The following is a 17953-nucleotide window of genomic DNA, read 5'->3' on the forward strand; positions in this document are numbered from 1 at the left end:
CTAACTGTTCCAACTCCATCCACTCAAATATCATCCACAACTCTTGTCTAGACCTTGGTACAAACCTTCTCTACCCAGGCTCCCCCTTCCTCTTTTGAACACATTAGGCAGCACAGTCCCAGAATAACAGAATCCTGCATTTGGTGATCACAGAGGCATGGATCCAATCACATGACACTCCACCATTGCAGCCGAATCTCGCCGCTCTGCTGCCTTCTTTCAGTCACTTCCCCTTTCCAACAAGCTGGTGCATTTGGCCTCTGATCAACAAAGCCAGTCCATCATCCCGTTTCCCCCTCTGACATCCTCTCATCTTTTGCACATATTGTTGATGAACCACTAGCCCCAACCCCTCCTACTCTCCCCCATAGCTTCAGGCCCCTGTACAGGCACCCTTAGTATCTTGATCTTCCCCTCGAATCCTTTAATTTGGATATCCTAGTTTTCATTATAAGAGACTTCATCCTTCCTAACATGACCATGGGTCATAAGTTCCAACTTGACTTCAACCACTCCAACAACGAGCTATTCTTACTCTAGGGCCTAACGACTCACAACTGAGGAAACCATCTTGACCTTATCTTCCTCTCCTACTCACATCCCATCTGCCTCTTCCATTGATCCCTCACACTTTGATCACTCCTTCATTCACTCCACTGTCTCCCTTCCTACACTTCTCTCACTTTTCCCCAATACATAATTCACTGCCCTTCCCCCTCTCACTAACATGTGCTAACTCCATTGACTCAGTCGTTCTGGAATTCAGTTCTGCACTTGCATCTCCCTATTACTACACGACCCATTGTTCCTGCAATCCCTCACACACACCACTCCAACCAGAGGTCTCCCAACTGTGATGAATCCCAGGATATTGCCCCTGCTTCCCTAGGGGAGCCCCTTTCCATGAGGCCAGGGAGGTGAGGCTTCTACCTGATAGTCCCCCTGGGGATGATACTCAGCAGGTGGATCACATGGTAGGGACATCCCCTTGTAGAACTGGGGACAATTATCAGGGAACAACACGGTTTACCCCGAACATCCCATACCCTCCCTCATCTCCCTACCTTATACAGGGTAACATGATTTGACCCTCTTCCATGTACCTATGTAAGGTAGAGCATCAAAACACCTTCTAAAATAACAACACAAGGAAGAGTAGAGAGTGCCTTATGAATCTAGCAAATGTGGTGAGACGAAGAAGATTCCAAACAACCCAGTTGAAAGGAATAACATTAGTATTGGGACGAAGAAGAGGCATAGAGTAATAGAGAGCGTTCTACAGAACCAACTCCAGTAGTCTAGTCCATATGGACAATCAGTATGCTGCTGATACATAAAAATGGAAGAAGGACTGAAGAATGTGTTCAGCCCTCCCTCAAGGAACTGCAAGCACATCAGCGGACCATAGCAGGGAGACCGGAAGAACCAGGATGCGAGCAGAGCAATGGAAGTCTTCGGAAAGGGTCAAAAGAAGAAGGATCCTTCTCCCTGCTGGAAGCAGACGACAGGGGTCTGTCTGAGACAAGATATCACTCCACACACACTGGCAAATCAGAGTAGCAGCAAGCAGCAGCTACGGAGATCCTGTGGCTGTGTCGGACGATGTGGAGAACACAGGGCAGTTGAGATTGACTCCTGGAGCCTGCTGAATCCTGAACTGAAGCCTCCTAAAGGTAGGGGCTTGCCGGGGCTTGCAGGTGGAAACAGAGGACAGATCTGGGAACCCCCTAAGAAGGTTAAAGGGACCTTGGAGTCTAGGAGTGGGAAGAAAGCATATGAGAGAGACTTTAAAGGAACACCATGTGAAGTAGGGGTCTGGGGCCCTTAGTGCAAGAAAGAGTATGAAGAAGTAATTACAGATGGAACAAAGGTTTGGCAAACCCAAATACAGAGAAGTTACTACAACCAGTATGCAAACAATAGCAGTGCTTGACAGGATAGTGAAACGGGTCTGCTATACTAAATAAAGAAGTCATAAGACGATCATCTACAGGACCTGGAAGGATAGTGAACCAGATCCACCTTACAAATAGCAGAGACATTGGAAAACCTAAGAAGGCCATGGGAAGAAACCATACCCCTTAGCAGTGTGAACTTTAAAAGCCTAATTGTGAATTGTGAACACCCAAGAAGGCCAAGGGAAGAAATCATACCCCTTGGCATTGTGAATTGGGGAAGCTTAAGAAGGCCCATAAAGGAAACCAAACCTCTTGGCATTGTCAAGTGAAGGGCCATACCCCTTGGCATTGGGAAGTGTGAAGAGCCAAAGGGGAAGGAGCCATCCCGCTGTTATTGTGAATAGAATAAGTACTTTGAAGAGACTTTCTTTATTTTGCCTACTATTGATGGAGAAATCCTCCAAGAGAACTGTTAGAACTTTTTGTTTATATAATCTGAAAAACAAGTCTCCAGACGGTGAACACAAAGCTTCAGTCCAGAAGAAGGGAGTCGCTCTTCTGGATTAAGAAGGTTGTCTTTTTCTTTTCATTAGCTAAAGAATGTAAGGGATAGAAATAGGTATTGACACACAACGGTGAACTGTTGTTTTTGATGGACATCCTGACCGAGTCCTTAGTATTTAGCTGAGGCAGGGAAACCCCTCTTAGTATTAGGGATAGTAAGGGGTTTTCCTCTTTTATTTTAACCTAAATAAAAGTCTTTAACCCCAACAATGTCACCTGTGTGTCGATCTCCTTCCTCTGCACCCTTACACAACGCATTAAACTGCTCAGCACAACTACACATCTTAACCTACGAGAGTGATGCTCTCCTTACCTTGTGTCTTATTCTACTGCTATTTACTCATCCAAGTCAACCTATTACACGAATCTCCTCTCCACTAATCTCCTCTCTTCTCTTCTCTGTGTTCACACTTGCAAGCTATCTATGACCGTGCAATCCACGCTTGCCCTTTTTAAATTGCTGATCTTTCTCCTCCTCCTCTCAGCAGACGACTTAGTGAACTACCGCGCCTCCAAAATCCAGACCATTCATGACACTCAGATTGCCCTCTTCTCTCTCTCACATGTTCCTTTTCTCCACCAATCCCCCCAACACTCTGGATCTCACCCACATGTCTACTGCTTGTCTATCCTGCCCTGTGTTCATACCTCCCTTTCACACCTCATTCAAGGAAGCAGCACCCTTGACTTGCAGGTACTCAATTCTCTTCGCTCTTTCTCTCTACACAAGCACATTTCCAGCCTGCTTCAAAGAAGCTGCCATCCTACCCCTACTGACAAAAACAAAACAGATGGCAATAACACAGCCAACTATTGATCCATCTCTCTCCTTCCCCACTAGTCTAAACTTCCTGACTCTGCAGTCTTTATTCATATTACTGCCTACCTGAAGGCCAACCAATTCAGTAATCCCCTCCAGTCAGTGTTCCGTAGGAATCCCTTAATGAAGATACCACTCAGTCATTTCTCCCTCACCACCACCACCCACCACTGCCCCTTCTATTCTACTCTTAATGCTCACCATCACTTAGCCACCTTCATAATTCCTCCTGTATCTCAATCCTCAACAGGTTCTATAAAGCACCAACCTTGACTTAAAGTGCATTAATTGTTTTTAATCACCCATTCTCTCCTGGAATACTCGGACCGCCTCACCCACACGTCCCGATAGGAGCCCTGCAAGGCTCTGTCATGAGCCCTCTTTCCTTTATTCCACCTTGAACTCTGTACTATCAAGTGCTGCTCCTCCTTGCGATCTTGTCACCACTCTGAGCCACCTCAGGCATTTGCGCCTTCACACATCTGGTTTCCCGTAATTGGAACAACATCTACTCACATTGCTAGATTGCAGTCCTGTATATAGAGGCAAGAATGTATATACTGGGTACGTTTTTATTCTCTGTACAGTATCGTCCCCACTTTCTGTTCCATCTTCTCCCCCCTTCATGACCCAGATGTATGTATTCTGAATATTCACCATGTCCTTATGTAAAATGCCCACCAATTGCACAGATGCAGCCATCAATATGATTTGTGAGCAAGCATTCTACCTAGCTACCTTAAAACGTCCCCATATTGTGTTATCAAAAACCTTCCATCTATAGTATTTCGTTCATATCTTAAACTTAAAAGATGTAAACCTTAAAAAAACCTCTATAAAAGTTTAACAGAAGGAATAGCAGATATATCCAATTAGGAGACAAAATATAATATACAATATATGCAAAATACAGCATGTCAGTTTGAGCATATAATGTTCCCTTGCTTAAGTAAAAAAATTGCAGTCAGAGATTAGTTCTAGGGTCACTCAAACTGCTCACATGTTACAATACACAACTATAATGTTTTCCTTATGCATGCTGATTTCATTGCAGAGTCTCTTATATAAAAGTAGTCACCAGTAGCCACGAGAGCTATGAAGACAATGTATGTGGGTGCCAGATTCATGAAGTTCTGTTTGGCCAATAATCGGTATACATTGAAATATTAGTCAACAGTACTATGCTGGGTTGTGAAACCACATTGACCAGGCATAATAATATTTTAATCTTGCAGCCACTCAATTACATGGTCATAGATGACGGCACATTTTGTATTGTGGGCTGCGCTAATAATGGGTTTATGCCATTGAGGTCATCAGTCAGTAAAGGAATTGGGCTGGTTTCTTATCTATTTCGTCTCTGCTTATCAATATTTTTGACTCCCAAAATAAGGAGAGGTTCTTGCTTTGATGACGGGAGTTGCTGCAGATAGTGTTCAATACTTCAGGTTTTTAAATTGAATAGAAAATATTAAGTTTTCCTTTGATAATTTGGTAGCTGTATTGATGCATATTGTCTCCCCTTTGCCCCCTTGATTGAACAGTTATATTCCCACCAATGGATTTTAGAAATTCTTTTATGTCTCGAGGTTGGATTTCTGCCTCGGGTGTTCCAGATTTTGACTTTCCCTTTTATTTGAACATAAACTAATTTGTACAATTTTTTGGTCAGCCCTACTTCCTTCGTTCCTTCTTTTTATTTTGCTAGGAGTTGCCATGTCGAGCACGCTCTGGCGCTTCATGAGATCTTATTCAAAGTCTGACCCTTTGAGATGTTTCTACTGTCTTGTCTTTAGGTTCCTTGGTCTGTTTCACTTGAACTGCCCTCTCCTGCGATTCATTATGATCGCAGGCGCTCCCAGACTTGTTCAGGACCAGTATGGTCATCTGCAAATAATGCAAACACAACTGGAGTTCTACTGATGCCTTGGTGTTTAAATGTTGTTTGCCAGAACCAGGTTCATAGAGTGCCGGGGTGTGTGTGAAGGCTTTTGCTACTGTTGCTATGTTCCCTTTAAAGTAAAAGGGTTATTTGTTCCACGGAGAGTCAGACTGGCACATAAAATAGGTCTGGGCATCAATAAGAAATTGTCACCAATTGTAAATGCCAATTCATCATGAGCTGTTTTGTGACTACCTATTGGGACAGTTCTGGTAATAATTGTTGCAAAGAGTGCACTTTGAAGCACATTTCATCAGTAACATCGACAGTGAAACTGGTCACAACAGTAGTTTCCATGGTGCTGTAGTTTGTTAAACTTAGCCACTCTGTGTTAAAAAAAAACATACTCTGGGCCGTGGTCAAGATACCGCCGGATCAGACGTGGAGTGGATATCCATGGGACCCCTACTCCCCAACAAGGATTATATGATACCTGAAGACCCCTCCAAGGCTCATGATAAAGGTCCTCAGCCCATGAGGTCCCGGAGAAGATGGGAGCAGGTTTGTGAAACCTGTGCAGCGTTACACGGTCACACTTTCAGCTTAGCACGGAAGTCACCTGACTATAAGATGGCAGACACGGCCCGAGAGCAACATAGTCCTGGAACGTCTAGAGTTTTGGAGATTGCAGTCGCCCTGGGGCTTAGGGATTGGAGGCCCACAGCAGACTCTATGAGCCTGCCAGCTGCGAGAACATAGAAGATGCAGCGGAAGGGGAGAGTAGTTGGATGCTCCTCCCCGCAACCCAGCCTGTAGGCTTGAATGTGTGAGTGGTGGTGGGGCTGGAAGCGCTCTGGCTAAAAGCGCCATAGAGAGCGGTGGCCCCCCGCAAGGTGAGACAATGGAGGTAGGGGGGACCATCACCACTGTCGTTAGCAACCAGAAGCAAAGGAGCCAAGACGCCAGGCCATAGCCCGGTCAGAAATAAAAGCCAAACCTTGGCGGTATGGCACTATCGCTTACCTTATGATTGGCCGGGAGATGAGGAAAATCAGGGAATACAGCGAGGTGGCGACACATCACTCATAGGGTGATCTCAATGACAATGACTAAAGCCAACAAACATACCAAAATTCCCTCACTAAAGTAATTCCTTCATAACAGCACCTCCAACATAGACATACTGGAGGTGACAAGGGAGACTCGGAGCCACTAACTCAAGGAATGTTGGTCTCCACATTGAAATCCCTCAGGGGCGACCTTTCGGCTCCCCTAAATCAGAACTATCAGCACTGAAATCGGAGCTCTCCAAAGCTATCTCTAACAACAATAAAGCGATAGTGGCCATGGGAGAGAGAATAAGTCACAATGAATCCGCGTAAACGATGCTGGAAAACAGGAGACCCGAATGTCGCAGGAAAGACAGAAAATGATAGATAACTACAAAGGCCTCTTAAACAGGTGTGATGATCTTGAGAATAGACCGAAAAGGGACAATCTTAGAATAAAATACCTGAAGGAGGGGATAGAAGCAGTGGATATCAGTAGCTGCACAGAGGACCTTTTTAAGCTAATCCTACAGGGGCCTGCAGGCTCGACAGTGAAGATAGACACAGTCCACCATGTTGGGATCAAGTGGAAACCAGAAGCAGGCAATCCCAGCGACATAGTGATGAAACGACACAACTTCACTGTAAAAAGAGATGGTATTGAAAGAGGCAAGAAGAGTTGGGCATATCGTGTTTAGAGTCAGCAAAATACAAAAATATCAAGATGTCACCCAACTCACGTTAACCAAAGGAGACAGATGAAGCCTAACACAGAAGTCCTGACCAGGAAGGACATTAGATACCGGTGGACATGCATGTTTGGACTTAAGTTCAAATGAGAAAATAAGGTGACCGTGATATTCAACATGAATCAGTGAGCAAAGCTTTTGGGTCTCGATCTAGAGGAGAGAAGAGAAATGGAGGACCCTGCACCGAGCAACAAAAGCCGAGAGCCCTGAGGGTGTGAGAAGCAATCCAAGAACAAAGATAGACAGCATTGAGGATAAGAACGATCTGTGAGGGATACCACAGGTGGAAAGAAGTAAGAAGGGGACCGGAAAGAACTAGTAACTGTGGGGATACTTCGGCAAAGAGATGGGAAAATCTTTCTGAGCGAAGTGCCGCACTGGTGTCTGGAAAACCAGATACTTGAGGGAGGGAGAGAGGCACTGGTGAGATCGATAGATCAATCAGCCTCGAAAAGGAGAGAGGCACATGTGGAAGAGCGGGGTGGGGAATAGCACGATCTGGGGCGGTTCCAGGTACATGATGATGTATGGCGAAGGGTCATGATTGTGCTGTGGTTCAGATGTGCACAAATGCTAATGAAGGTGGGGGAAGAGGGCTACAGGCAAAGGAGAGGTCATTCGTACAGTTCAAAGGGGACCTTTGTCCCTGCACCATCAGGGGTCTACAATTGTTTAGAATGCAGGATAGTGGGGAGAAATGAAGATGTCATCTTAAAAGGATTTGACTCAAAATAATATCATGACGCGTGTATGGTTGGGCAACATAACAAGAGAGTTCGGCTATTTAGGGAACTTAGAAGAGAATGTGCAGGCCTAGTGGCTTTGCAGGAGACCCACCTATTGCTTAGGGATCAAACAAGGCTGAAAAGTAAACTGTGCCGCCACACAACTGCACTCCAATAACGCCTAAAAGAAGGCAGGGATGTCCATTTTATTTCACAGGAAGTTAAATGTCACACTTAAGTCCTCAACCATAGATGTTTCATGAGCGTCAGAAGCGGCTGGGAGACCAGTGCAGCTTGATGCTTGATGCAGATGCTGACGCTGAGCAGTATGTGAGAGGGTCCTTTCTTCTGGCAGTGCTACGGAGCTGTTGGTGCTGTCAGCATTTGCGGGCGTCAGCAGCTGTGGGCTCCCTCTGTAACCTGGGGTTCCACCTGTAAGGTCTGTGGGTTTTTTCTGTGTGTCCCCTGCATGCCCAGTAAGCGTTCTCTGTAGCACTTCATTTTCCCGCTAGTGTTCTTTGGTGAGGGTGGATTGCCTTGCCGAACGCCTTGCTTTCTCTGAGTTGTGTTGGTGCTGCAGTCTCAATTACTGCCTTGGGTCACTGAGGTGCCTGTTGGTGTTCTGGCATTGGTGTCTTCAAGCAGATGCACCGCTGCACTGGTGCTTCAGGTGGTTGTGGGTGTGGTGCCTCACATCCTCGGTACGCTTTGGTGAGGTTTTGATTTGTCATCTGAGTGCCTTGATAGTGGGCTAAGGAAGGGGAGTTAAGACTTGCTTTGGGAGCAGTCTTAAGCGGTACTTCCGCTAAACGCTTTGACGCCCATCACTAGAAAAAAAGCCAGGAAAACTGTGAAAAAACCCCCATGCTTACTGAACCCATGTACGACCCCCTCGCCTAAAAGTAACTGCATACTGGAAGTTGTGGCACTGGGTGTTCGAAGAAAACAAGGAGTACAGGATACATTTCCCTGTCTCTCTGTGGATTATGATGAGGGTGATTCCAGTTCTCTGCAAACCCTGTCATTAGGCTCTGGAAATGTTTCCACCAAGTTGACCGTTGGTAGTGTAGAGTCTGGGCGTTCGTTTAATAAGGACTCGGTTTCATGCTGTACTTATGGATCTGATATGTCTTTGGACAAATTAGCTCCCAGTCACTTTTTCTAAAAGAAAAAGTGAGATAATCACCCTGGAATCCCCTGTACATTTTCCTCCCGAACTGCCGGCTGAAAGTGACGATAAAAAAAGCGTCAATTTGCTACTGGTAGTCCATGCAATGGCTGCAAATTAAGGACAGGCTCATTGGAAATCTTAACCCATGTAAAAACTTTAATGATTTCTTTTTTTGGCTTGACACAATGGATAAAATTGCAGTACAATTTCAGCCAGTGAAAATTGACAAATCTTGAAAGACCAGATATACCAAACTGAATCTATACAATATTCTCAAATGTCCCAATGTCTTCCTAGCTGTTTGGCCATTGCCGGGGATAAACATCAATCCTTAGCGGATGGGAAGGTGGCAATTGAGAGGTACACTGGGGATGGTTCTTGTCAGTCAACTACAGAGCCGAAGCACCTCATACAGCCTCAGGATAAAAACTCTGTGAAACAGCGACAGTTATTATCTAAACATGGAGTTCTGGTTCCCATTATTACCACAATTAGTGGTAAATAAGTAAAACCACCACTGTCTATGCCACTGAGAGAAGATAAAGGGCCTCATTTGGAGTTTGGAGGCAGCCATGCCCTTAGTAATCATGGCTGCCTCCAAACTTGGGTCCGGGTCCGTGGTCCCTGAATGGGGAAATACCGGGCCATTCCGACTTTGGAGGGCCCAGTATTTCCCCATTCAGGGAACCCGGACCTGGACCATCGCCATTGTCATTCGAGCCCCCATAGGGCTCAATGGGAATGGGGAGGGAGCTAACAACGGGCCAGTCAATAACGGGCCCGTTGTTAGCTCCCTGGTCCCCTCGCGGGACCCGCTAAGGAAGTCTGGTAAAACCAGACGTCCAGAGCGTGTCCCTCTAGGGGACCTCGTAATGGGGCGGAATGGGTTTAACGGCGCCGGCTCCTTTACCGGGCCGTTAAACCCATTCCGCCAGGGTCCTAATGAGGCCCAAAGAGACGGTTCAGACTTATGTATCACCTGTTCAACTCAACACTATTGATTCTAAATATGGCCTCCCTAGAAATCTCTGTATTGGGAAAACCTTCATGCTCCCAGTAGTTGAGGACTTCATAAAAAAGACCGTTATGGATTATAGACATTTTATTATAACCAATGTAGAGATCCCTCTGGGACATGAACCAAGGGAAGTATTAAGGAATAAGGTGCTGACATGGTTACGCCAAAAGACGGGACCAGGTGTTGTAAGGGTGTCAGATCTAAAAATTGGTCGGTGAATTAAAATCGAACAATGGTGTACACAAAATGAGAGGGAGTGTATTTTCGTTGGATGTGGTAAAACTAATCTGCCATCTTTTTTGTCCCTTTGTACTGACTTGTTGAGAGTGTCATCTGATTGGAAGCTTGTTGTTGACTCTTCTGCTTTATAGTACTGTCACCAGTGGATATGGACATATATATTATGTTGTTTTCTGTTGTGCTTTGAGGCCTGTGGGCATATAGCGCATTATAATAATTAAATAAATAAATAAATAAATGACAGAGCTAGGTAAGAAAGATGGTTATTGCCAAGGGCACAATAGGTGATATGACTCTTACGTTTGCATCGGTGTACACCCCTAACATGGGACAAGAAAACTTTCTCCTGAATTTCTTGAAGGAGCTATGAAAATGTATGGAAGGTGACTGTTTTGTAGCAGGGGATTGGAATTTACCTATGGAAGAGAACATGGATAGGTCTCACTTATCGAAATCAACAAGTGTACGAGAATTTTCACTCAAACCTAAAGAGGAATTTAAAGGAATGGGGTTAGTTTATTCCTGGGGGCACTTTCACCTTAGGAAGAAGGATTACATCCACTATGCCTTCGTTCACTAATCTTATGCATTGCCTAGCTCCTTATAACTACAGCTTCCAATACACCAATACAGTGGAAATGGGAGTTAGCACTATGTCTGGCCTGTCTTCAGCAGTACTCTGTATGTTCTAGACAGGCCAAACATTATTTTCAAAGGGACATGAAAGTTGAAGATGTAGTGCTAACGGACACGGGTGGGTTAGAACCTAACTCACCCTAGGATATATTGCTGGGAATTCACTGGGACGCACTGAAAGTGGTAGCCAGGGGCAGCTACTGTTAATAAGGTTGGACACAAGATGGGGTCTGAATTGGTTAATGAGCTAGACAGAAACAAATATACAGGAAATTAATGGCCACAAGAGGAGAATTAAATACAGTGAGTAGATAAAGCTGAAAAGATACTTCTTATAACTAAACAACTCTTTTATGAAAAAGGGGGTAAGGCCTACCAGCTCTTAACAAACATATTTAGAGCTGGAGAAAGCAGAGCCTACACCCAGAGAATAACAAACGAAAGGGGAGTGAAAAGCACCGGTTCTGGTCATTCTGTCAAGGGCGGGGGCTAACAGGCAGGACCAGATAAATTACCTGGACTCACTCCATCTTCCTAGCATGAGGGAAGGAAATAGGGTTTCGTTGGACCGGCTGATAAGAGAGACAGGTAATACTAGATGCAATAAAGGGATTTAGCTCGGGGAAAAGCCCGGGGTCAAACAGGTTGTCTGTGGCATTCTATAAGACAATGGTCCCTGTCATGATGGACCCTCTGCTGGCTTTTTTCAACTCTTTCAGGGAAGAGGGATCACTTGCACATGCAGTGACAGACGTGCTCATTTTTTTAATACCAAAAAGCTGGATGAAACCAAGCACATTTCCCTCATACAGGCCCATCTCATTACTTAACCAGGATGCAAACATGTATGCTAAAATTACCAAGAGGATGGATCATTTTATGCAATTTCTGTTAGACCTAGACCCATCAGGATTTGTAAGCCACAGATCGACATGCAACCATATCAGAAGGGTGAACTTGTAGACTGACAGGGTGAACAGAAGAATGGACCAGCCATTGCCGATAACTTAAGAAGCAGAAAAGGCTTTTGACCTAGTAAACTGGCCCTTTCTTTGAAAGATGCTTAAGAAATTTGGTTTGAGCCCCACATAATAGATATGTTTATGGAACCATTTGAGGAAAGGATTAGGAGTAACAACAAGATAGGAGGCATAAAGGTGGGTCGAACTGTACATAAAATTGGTCTCTTTGCAGGCGATACAGTATTAACATTGTCAGCCATGGACGAAATATCTAAATTTTGAGAGATCTCGAAATTTAAGGTCAATATAAACAAATCTGAAATTTTAAATATAACAGCAAACGAGGTCACAGCTCAGGGAGTGAGACAGATATCCCTGTTTATGTGTGTGGAGAAATTAGTGAAAAACCTGGGAATCAACATTACCCTAAAGGGGCCGCCCTGCAAAAGGCCAACTATCCGGCCTTGTTTAAGGACCTTAACAATGACATTAGCAGGTACAACAATCTATATGGAACTTGGCTAGGTAGAGTAGGATGGCCCCGATAAAAAGTAACGTGCTTCCTAGGTTGGCTTACCTATTTCAGAATGTCCCCTTGGCCAAGCCAGCAGAGGCCCTTAAAGGTATACAAAGTGCAATAATGGCATTTATTTGGGGTAGGACAAGGCCGAGGGTAAGTAAAAAGAGAATGATGGCGAGCAAGAGAATGGGAGGGCTTTCATGCCCAAATATTCTTAGCTACTACCTATCCTCACAAGTGAGGGTGATAGCCGAATGGCTCCAGCTGGAGTCGAAAACAAATGTGGTGTTCATAGAACATGCAATGGCAGGCCAATACCTATGGAAACAACCTTGGTTAACGAAAACACAGAGGGCGCATGGGCTCCATTAAAATATAATTCCCAGAGGCACTATTGAGTAAAGGGATACGAGCTCAGAGAGGGATGACCTGCTGAGTTTCCCTTCCCCATTCACACCCTTACAGAGCAATGGCGAGTGCTCCCCGGCGCTTGCAGAGAAATGCTCAGAAAACTGGTATAAGGGGGGATGCAGGGGACAGGGAGATATGATTTCAATGGGGCGGGGGGACCAAATCATTTACACAATGTAAGCAGGATTTCAATCTCTAAAAGACAGGCAGCCATTACCAGCAGCTAAGGCATTGGATTAACCAACCTGGCTTAAAGAAAGCAGCCACTAGAGGGCGCTTCAGATTCGAAAAGGCCTTACACACTCGACAAGCATGAAGGGGCTGATTGGGAAAATATATAGCTGTATCCTACAAGAGGAAATGGGTAGAAGAGCTGGGACATGATCTTATTGGCGGAACTATAAGGGGGTCGATGTTTACCCAACATAAAGAACTACAGTTAGACATTTTGCATAGATGGTACTGCACCCCAGATAAGTTATACACGTTCAACGCACAGGCAGATAATAAACGCTGAAGAGGGTGCAGCAAGTAGGGACCCCAACACATGCAATGGGAATGTGTACGAACATTAGGCTATCGTGGCAGGAAGTTGAGGAAATGATCCATGAGTCATTGGGGATGAGATGTGGTATTACCCTGGGATTGTCTCCGCTGCAGCTCCTTACGAAGAGGGAGGTGGAGGTGTTGGTCGCCCACTCACAGTTGATAAGGAGTACGTCTTTGGTGACAAAACTTGGCGGTGGAGAATCTAACCGGGCGCATCATAGGCACTGCACAGAAATTCAATGCCAAACGGAACCCGCAAATACCTCCTCTGACCTCCACGGCTCTGCGGCAGTCCGACAGAGGATGTTTTTGATTGATCACTTACCCCTGATTGGTGCTGAATTGTGTTGGGGGGCGGGGTGGCGGCGATGGGGAAGAGGGCTCAGATGGGGAATCAATAGGACTACATGCATTATATGATATATGATATGAGAGGTTATTTATAACCCGCTTAATACCCAGAGGTTTCTAAGCACGGACCCGGGGATCGAACCTGTGGTGCTCTGTGTGGTGTTGCTTCCAAGGCGAGCAGGTTGCCCCTGAGCTAGTCTCCCAAGACATGCATAAGCACAGTTGTTTGCTGTAACGGACATATTTCATATAAAACGCAATGCAAATCATTTTTTTTAAAACAAATTAATGCTTGGCGGACCCTTCGGGCATTGCCCTATTTTCCTGTGAGCAGGGCCAGCCTTAAGGGCAGCAGTGCCCTGGGCGAAATAGCGCCCCCCCCACCGGTTAACGGGGGTGGGGCGGAAAGGGGTAGGGCCAGGATGGGACGTTAGCACCCCATTGGCATTGAATGAGCTTGCCGCTGCGGGTGCATTCAATGACAATGAGGTTCCTGCCACGCCTTCTGCCACTACGCCAGCTCGAGGGAGCTCTTGAAAGACTCCCCCGAGCTGGCGTGGTGTGGGGCCAATGGCGCCTTTTCTTATGAAAACTGCCCGCGACGGAGGGACTCATTTAAATGCACTCGCCGCCGCAGGCACATTTTACAGTAAAAGCCCACCTGCTGCACCTTATCCCACAACGCCAGATCGGGGGAGCCCTTGAAAGACTCCCCCGAACTGGCGTGTGAGAGGCTAATGGCACCCTGGGGGGCGTGGCGCCCCGGGCGGTCTCCCGGCTCACTCCCCCCCCCCAAGGCCGGCTCTGTCTGTAGGCCAGTTGGAGCCGGTGCGAGGGAATTCACCCACAATTTGAGTTCCCTGAGCTTTAGAATTTTCTGGGTTACTGTTTGCTGATAACATGTCTGACAGCCTTCTGAAGGATGGCATTTTTTTCACTCAGTGTGTTGCACATCACTGCTGTCATGGTCATGTTTGGGGTGACTTTGCAGCCTGCAACCACTCGTTCGAAACGGTTACACTGAGTGATTCTGGGCAAATACCTTAATTTCCCTGCCGCTCAGTTCCCATTTCCTCCTAATATTGGTCAGGCTACAAAATCAGGTGATTTATGGGAATGGGATATTTGATTTCTGCAGAGGGTGGAAGAAATGCAGAGCTGTCCATGCCTGCGCCGTTGTATGTGATCATTGGAGACATGTATATAGCGTGTAATCCAGGGTGACACGGCTTTAACCATTAAGCACTATCTCTCAAGATCTGGAGTGGTCTGACATTTTATATAGCAGGTGAAATTGAAATGTGATGTTTAATTCAGAAGTCAGCAGTTTTTTTTAACCACGTCAGCAGAGCAATTTAAATAAGAGATGAGTTCCTTAAAGCTCCGGGGCACGTGTCATCACAGGCAGGGTGAAAATGCAGAAAATGGATCATTGGTATTCCAACACCCTGGCATTCTAAGTGGCACGTTTGCCCGCACTTCAGGGTGACCCGTTCCTCTGTGAATATGGTGCCCTATCTGCTTACAGACGCCATGCCTGCTCATGCCCAGACTGGCCGGGGACCTCTTATAATTTCGTAAAAATGTAAAGACCCTCTAGTGCTAGAATCGCAAAACCCACCTATTGGTTTCTTTTATCTTCCGGATATGCACTTAGATAACCTTCGGTTGTAACGCAACAACAACAATAATGTTGTTCTCCTCAGGACCCTGGAGGCAGTGCTTAAGCAGAGGGGCTTGCCAGGGCTCAGCCCAGGCACTTATTTCTGAGCCTCTGCACTTATTTCTGATCCAAGCTTGATTACGTTCTGGTGTTTTGGCAACGTTATCCTTTTAGCTGTCATTCATTAATATAACCCTCAACCGCAGTGTGTACAGGCCAGGGTCTCTGCATCCTGGGCTGGCTCCTTGTTTTTCCTGAATCTAATGACCCAGGTTGGCAGGGCAGGGCTATTTATCCATTTTCATGAATAACGATGAGTTGGAAGGTGAGAATGTTGGACACTGATGCTGGCCATGGCCTGCACACTGCTCCACTCAGCACACATGTCATTGCTGCAAATTCTCTACTGTAAAAACCAGCAGGGAGTGTGGACAGCAGGAGTGCTTGCCATGAGCGCCACCCCATACAAGAAGATCTTGGTGCGTTGTTTGACAGGCACGTTCACGAATTCAGTAATGTTTCTGCTTACATTTGTCTATCAATTTACCATAGGAGAAAAGCATGTTTGCTCTTTTTTCTGTGGGTAGAGGATTAATATGTTCCACTTACCAACAAATAGGATCATACCAAAATGTTAAGGATGATGTGTTTTTATCGATTGGTATCTGTAATTCGCACAGTGCATCCATCACCCCGAATGAACCGCTGGGAGTTGCATCTTTAACCCCAAATAAGTTGACACTGTCTGGAGCAGCCGCGGGTGGTGTCAACAGTGGGCGGGGAACTGCCCGACCCGGTGCGATCGAGGGATGCTCGAAACTAGTTGAGCCCTGGCACTTATTTTCTTACAATCTAAGCAGTGAAAGGAGGCCTCTGAAGACATGCTGAAGAAGTTTCCCCTGCAGTCAGGTTGCTAGCAGGACATGCGCCACTGAATAGACTCAATATGGAGGAGTCGGGGAATTCACACGTTGCCCAGCGGTGTATGCAACATCAGAAATCGCTTCCTCTTGACATGCTGCCCACAAGTGCACTTTCCGGCTTACATACCTTTTCGCGACCTTTTTTGCCATTATCCCCGGATCTAGTCTCTTTAAATCACCAGACTATGAGGTTTCACGCCTCCTGGAAATAAGGTAAGTTTTATTGGCTGTCAGCTTGATGAGTAAACCCCAACCTTGTACACACCACTGGCTCCTGCTTTAATGATCCTCCAAAATCTACTGCCCTATTACCATCAAGCCCCTGCGCAATCCCAGAAAAGTACTTCTGCCCTTTGCAGGGGGAGATGTGGAAGCGATGTGGCATTTTCCTCCAGGAACAAGTGCAGAGGCCAGTGTTGCATCCACCAGCAGGGTGGGAAATAGGGAGACCATGAAGGCCATTTTAAATGATGGGCAAACTGCACGGAAAAGAACAGAGGTGCTGTCACTTGCGTGCATGTGGTCCGCTCCATGCAGTGCCTATTTGCACCCGGTGCACAAAGCAGTCGTTAATATGGGCTGCCATGTTTGTACAGTATCCAGTCATTGCATCAAATACGAAGCATTGAATGCCAAAAGCATCGAAAAAAAGCATTGAATGCCAAAAGCATCGAAAAAAAAGCATTGAATGCAATTTTTTCAAAGGTAAAGGTTTTATTTTAAGTATAATGGGTTTTAAGGGGTAAAAAAACAGGGGTTCGGGGGGACCCCATAAAAAAAATGCATTCAATGCTTTTTTTAATTGCTTTTTTTAGATGCTAAGGAATTCAATGCTTTGGCATTCAATGCAATGACTATAAACCGTTTGTACATGGTGGCAGACGTTAACATGAATGCCTAGCAGCTCTGTCTGACAATTCTATACGGGTGGGGATGCAGGTGTCATTTTTGCACGAAGCACGGTTTGCCTGCGTCAAAATAAATATGAATGGGAGAAAAAATGGGTAGTACTTGGGTAAGGGTAAGGGAGCATTTTGTGCGTGTGCCTCCTCATTGCTGTGGGCCTGTGAAATCATAGCCTGATTCTGCCGCCCCCATTGACTTCATGCCTGTGCAGCTTGTTGTGTAAAATGACTAAACTATACCTTTTCTACCTTTAGTTTTGGATCCAAGAGAGGCTTCCGCTTGCCACCTTAAAAGAATATGGGAGCAACCTGCAAGCGGTCCAGCAGTTCATTAAGAAGAACCAGGTAAGCAGGCGGCTGACATTCCTTCAAGTTCCAGCAGCCTTGCGAAGAGAATGCAATCTGCTGCTTGCCTTGGGGGAGTAGGAGGACTAGTACTGTACAGCACAACTGCAATCTCTAGTGTTAGGCTCAATCACACAGGCCTTAGCGATAATTGCATGTTTACTAATGGGTCTATTCAGTGTTCCTGTGATCCTGACGATGTTCACCAAAGCGGGCTCCTTTTTGGCCCTCTGCTTTTTCGATAAAACAGACTATGGTGTCCGCAGAGGCGTTGCTGGGGGGAGGGCTGAGGCGGCTATAGCTCCGGGCCTTTTGGGTGTACCCCTGGATACAAGCTCAGAGGCTCCAAGCAAAAGGCAGGATAGCCCCGAGTCGCGACAGTCCCGACATTAGCGCAGCCCCGGATCTTTTCCAGACCTAGCAACACCTCTGGGTATCAGGGTGATAGAGCCCCTCTTTTCCGGGGGTAAATGCTTTCAGCCCGAGGGCGCGGCATATACAGCCAATGCACGTGCAGATAAGCATCCTGTTCAGATCCGTTGTGTGCAGGTGTCGCTCATGAATATTCATTG

The 17953-nt window shown here is 46.0% G+C and overlaps 1 protein-coding gene across 5 annotated transcripts in view; it reads left to right on the top strand.

The window, feature by feature from the left end:
- SPTBN4 (spectrin beta, non-erythrocytic 4) overlaps positions 1–17953 on the top strand; it is a 1591326-nt gene that overhangs the window by 1373375 nt on the left and 199998 nt on the right. For all 5 annotated transcript variants that reach the window (XM_069644494.1, XM_069644495.1, XM_069644496.1 and 2 more), the window contains one exon: positions 17292–17381. In XM_069644494.1, coding sequence (XP_069500595.1) covers positions 17292–17381 — 90 coding nt within the window. The remainder of the gene's footprint in view (positions 1–17291; positions 17382–17953) is intronic.

The sequence above is a fragment of the Ambystoma mexicanum genome, chromosome 2p, assembly GCF_040938575.1.
Source record: "Ambystoma mexicanum isolate Mex_15411 chromosome 2p, UKY_AmexF1_1, whole genome shotgun sequence".
Lineage (NCBI taxonomy): Eukaryota > Metazoa > Chordata > Amphibia > Caudata > Ambystomatidae > Ambystoma > Ambystoma mexicanum.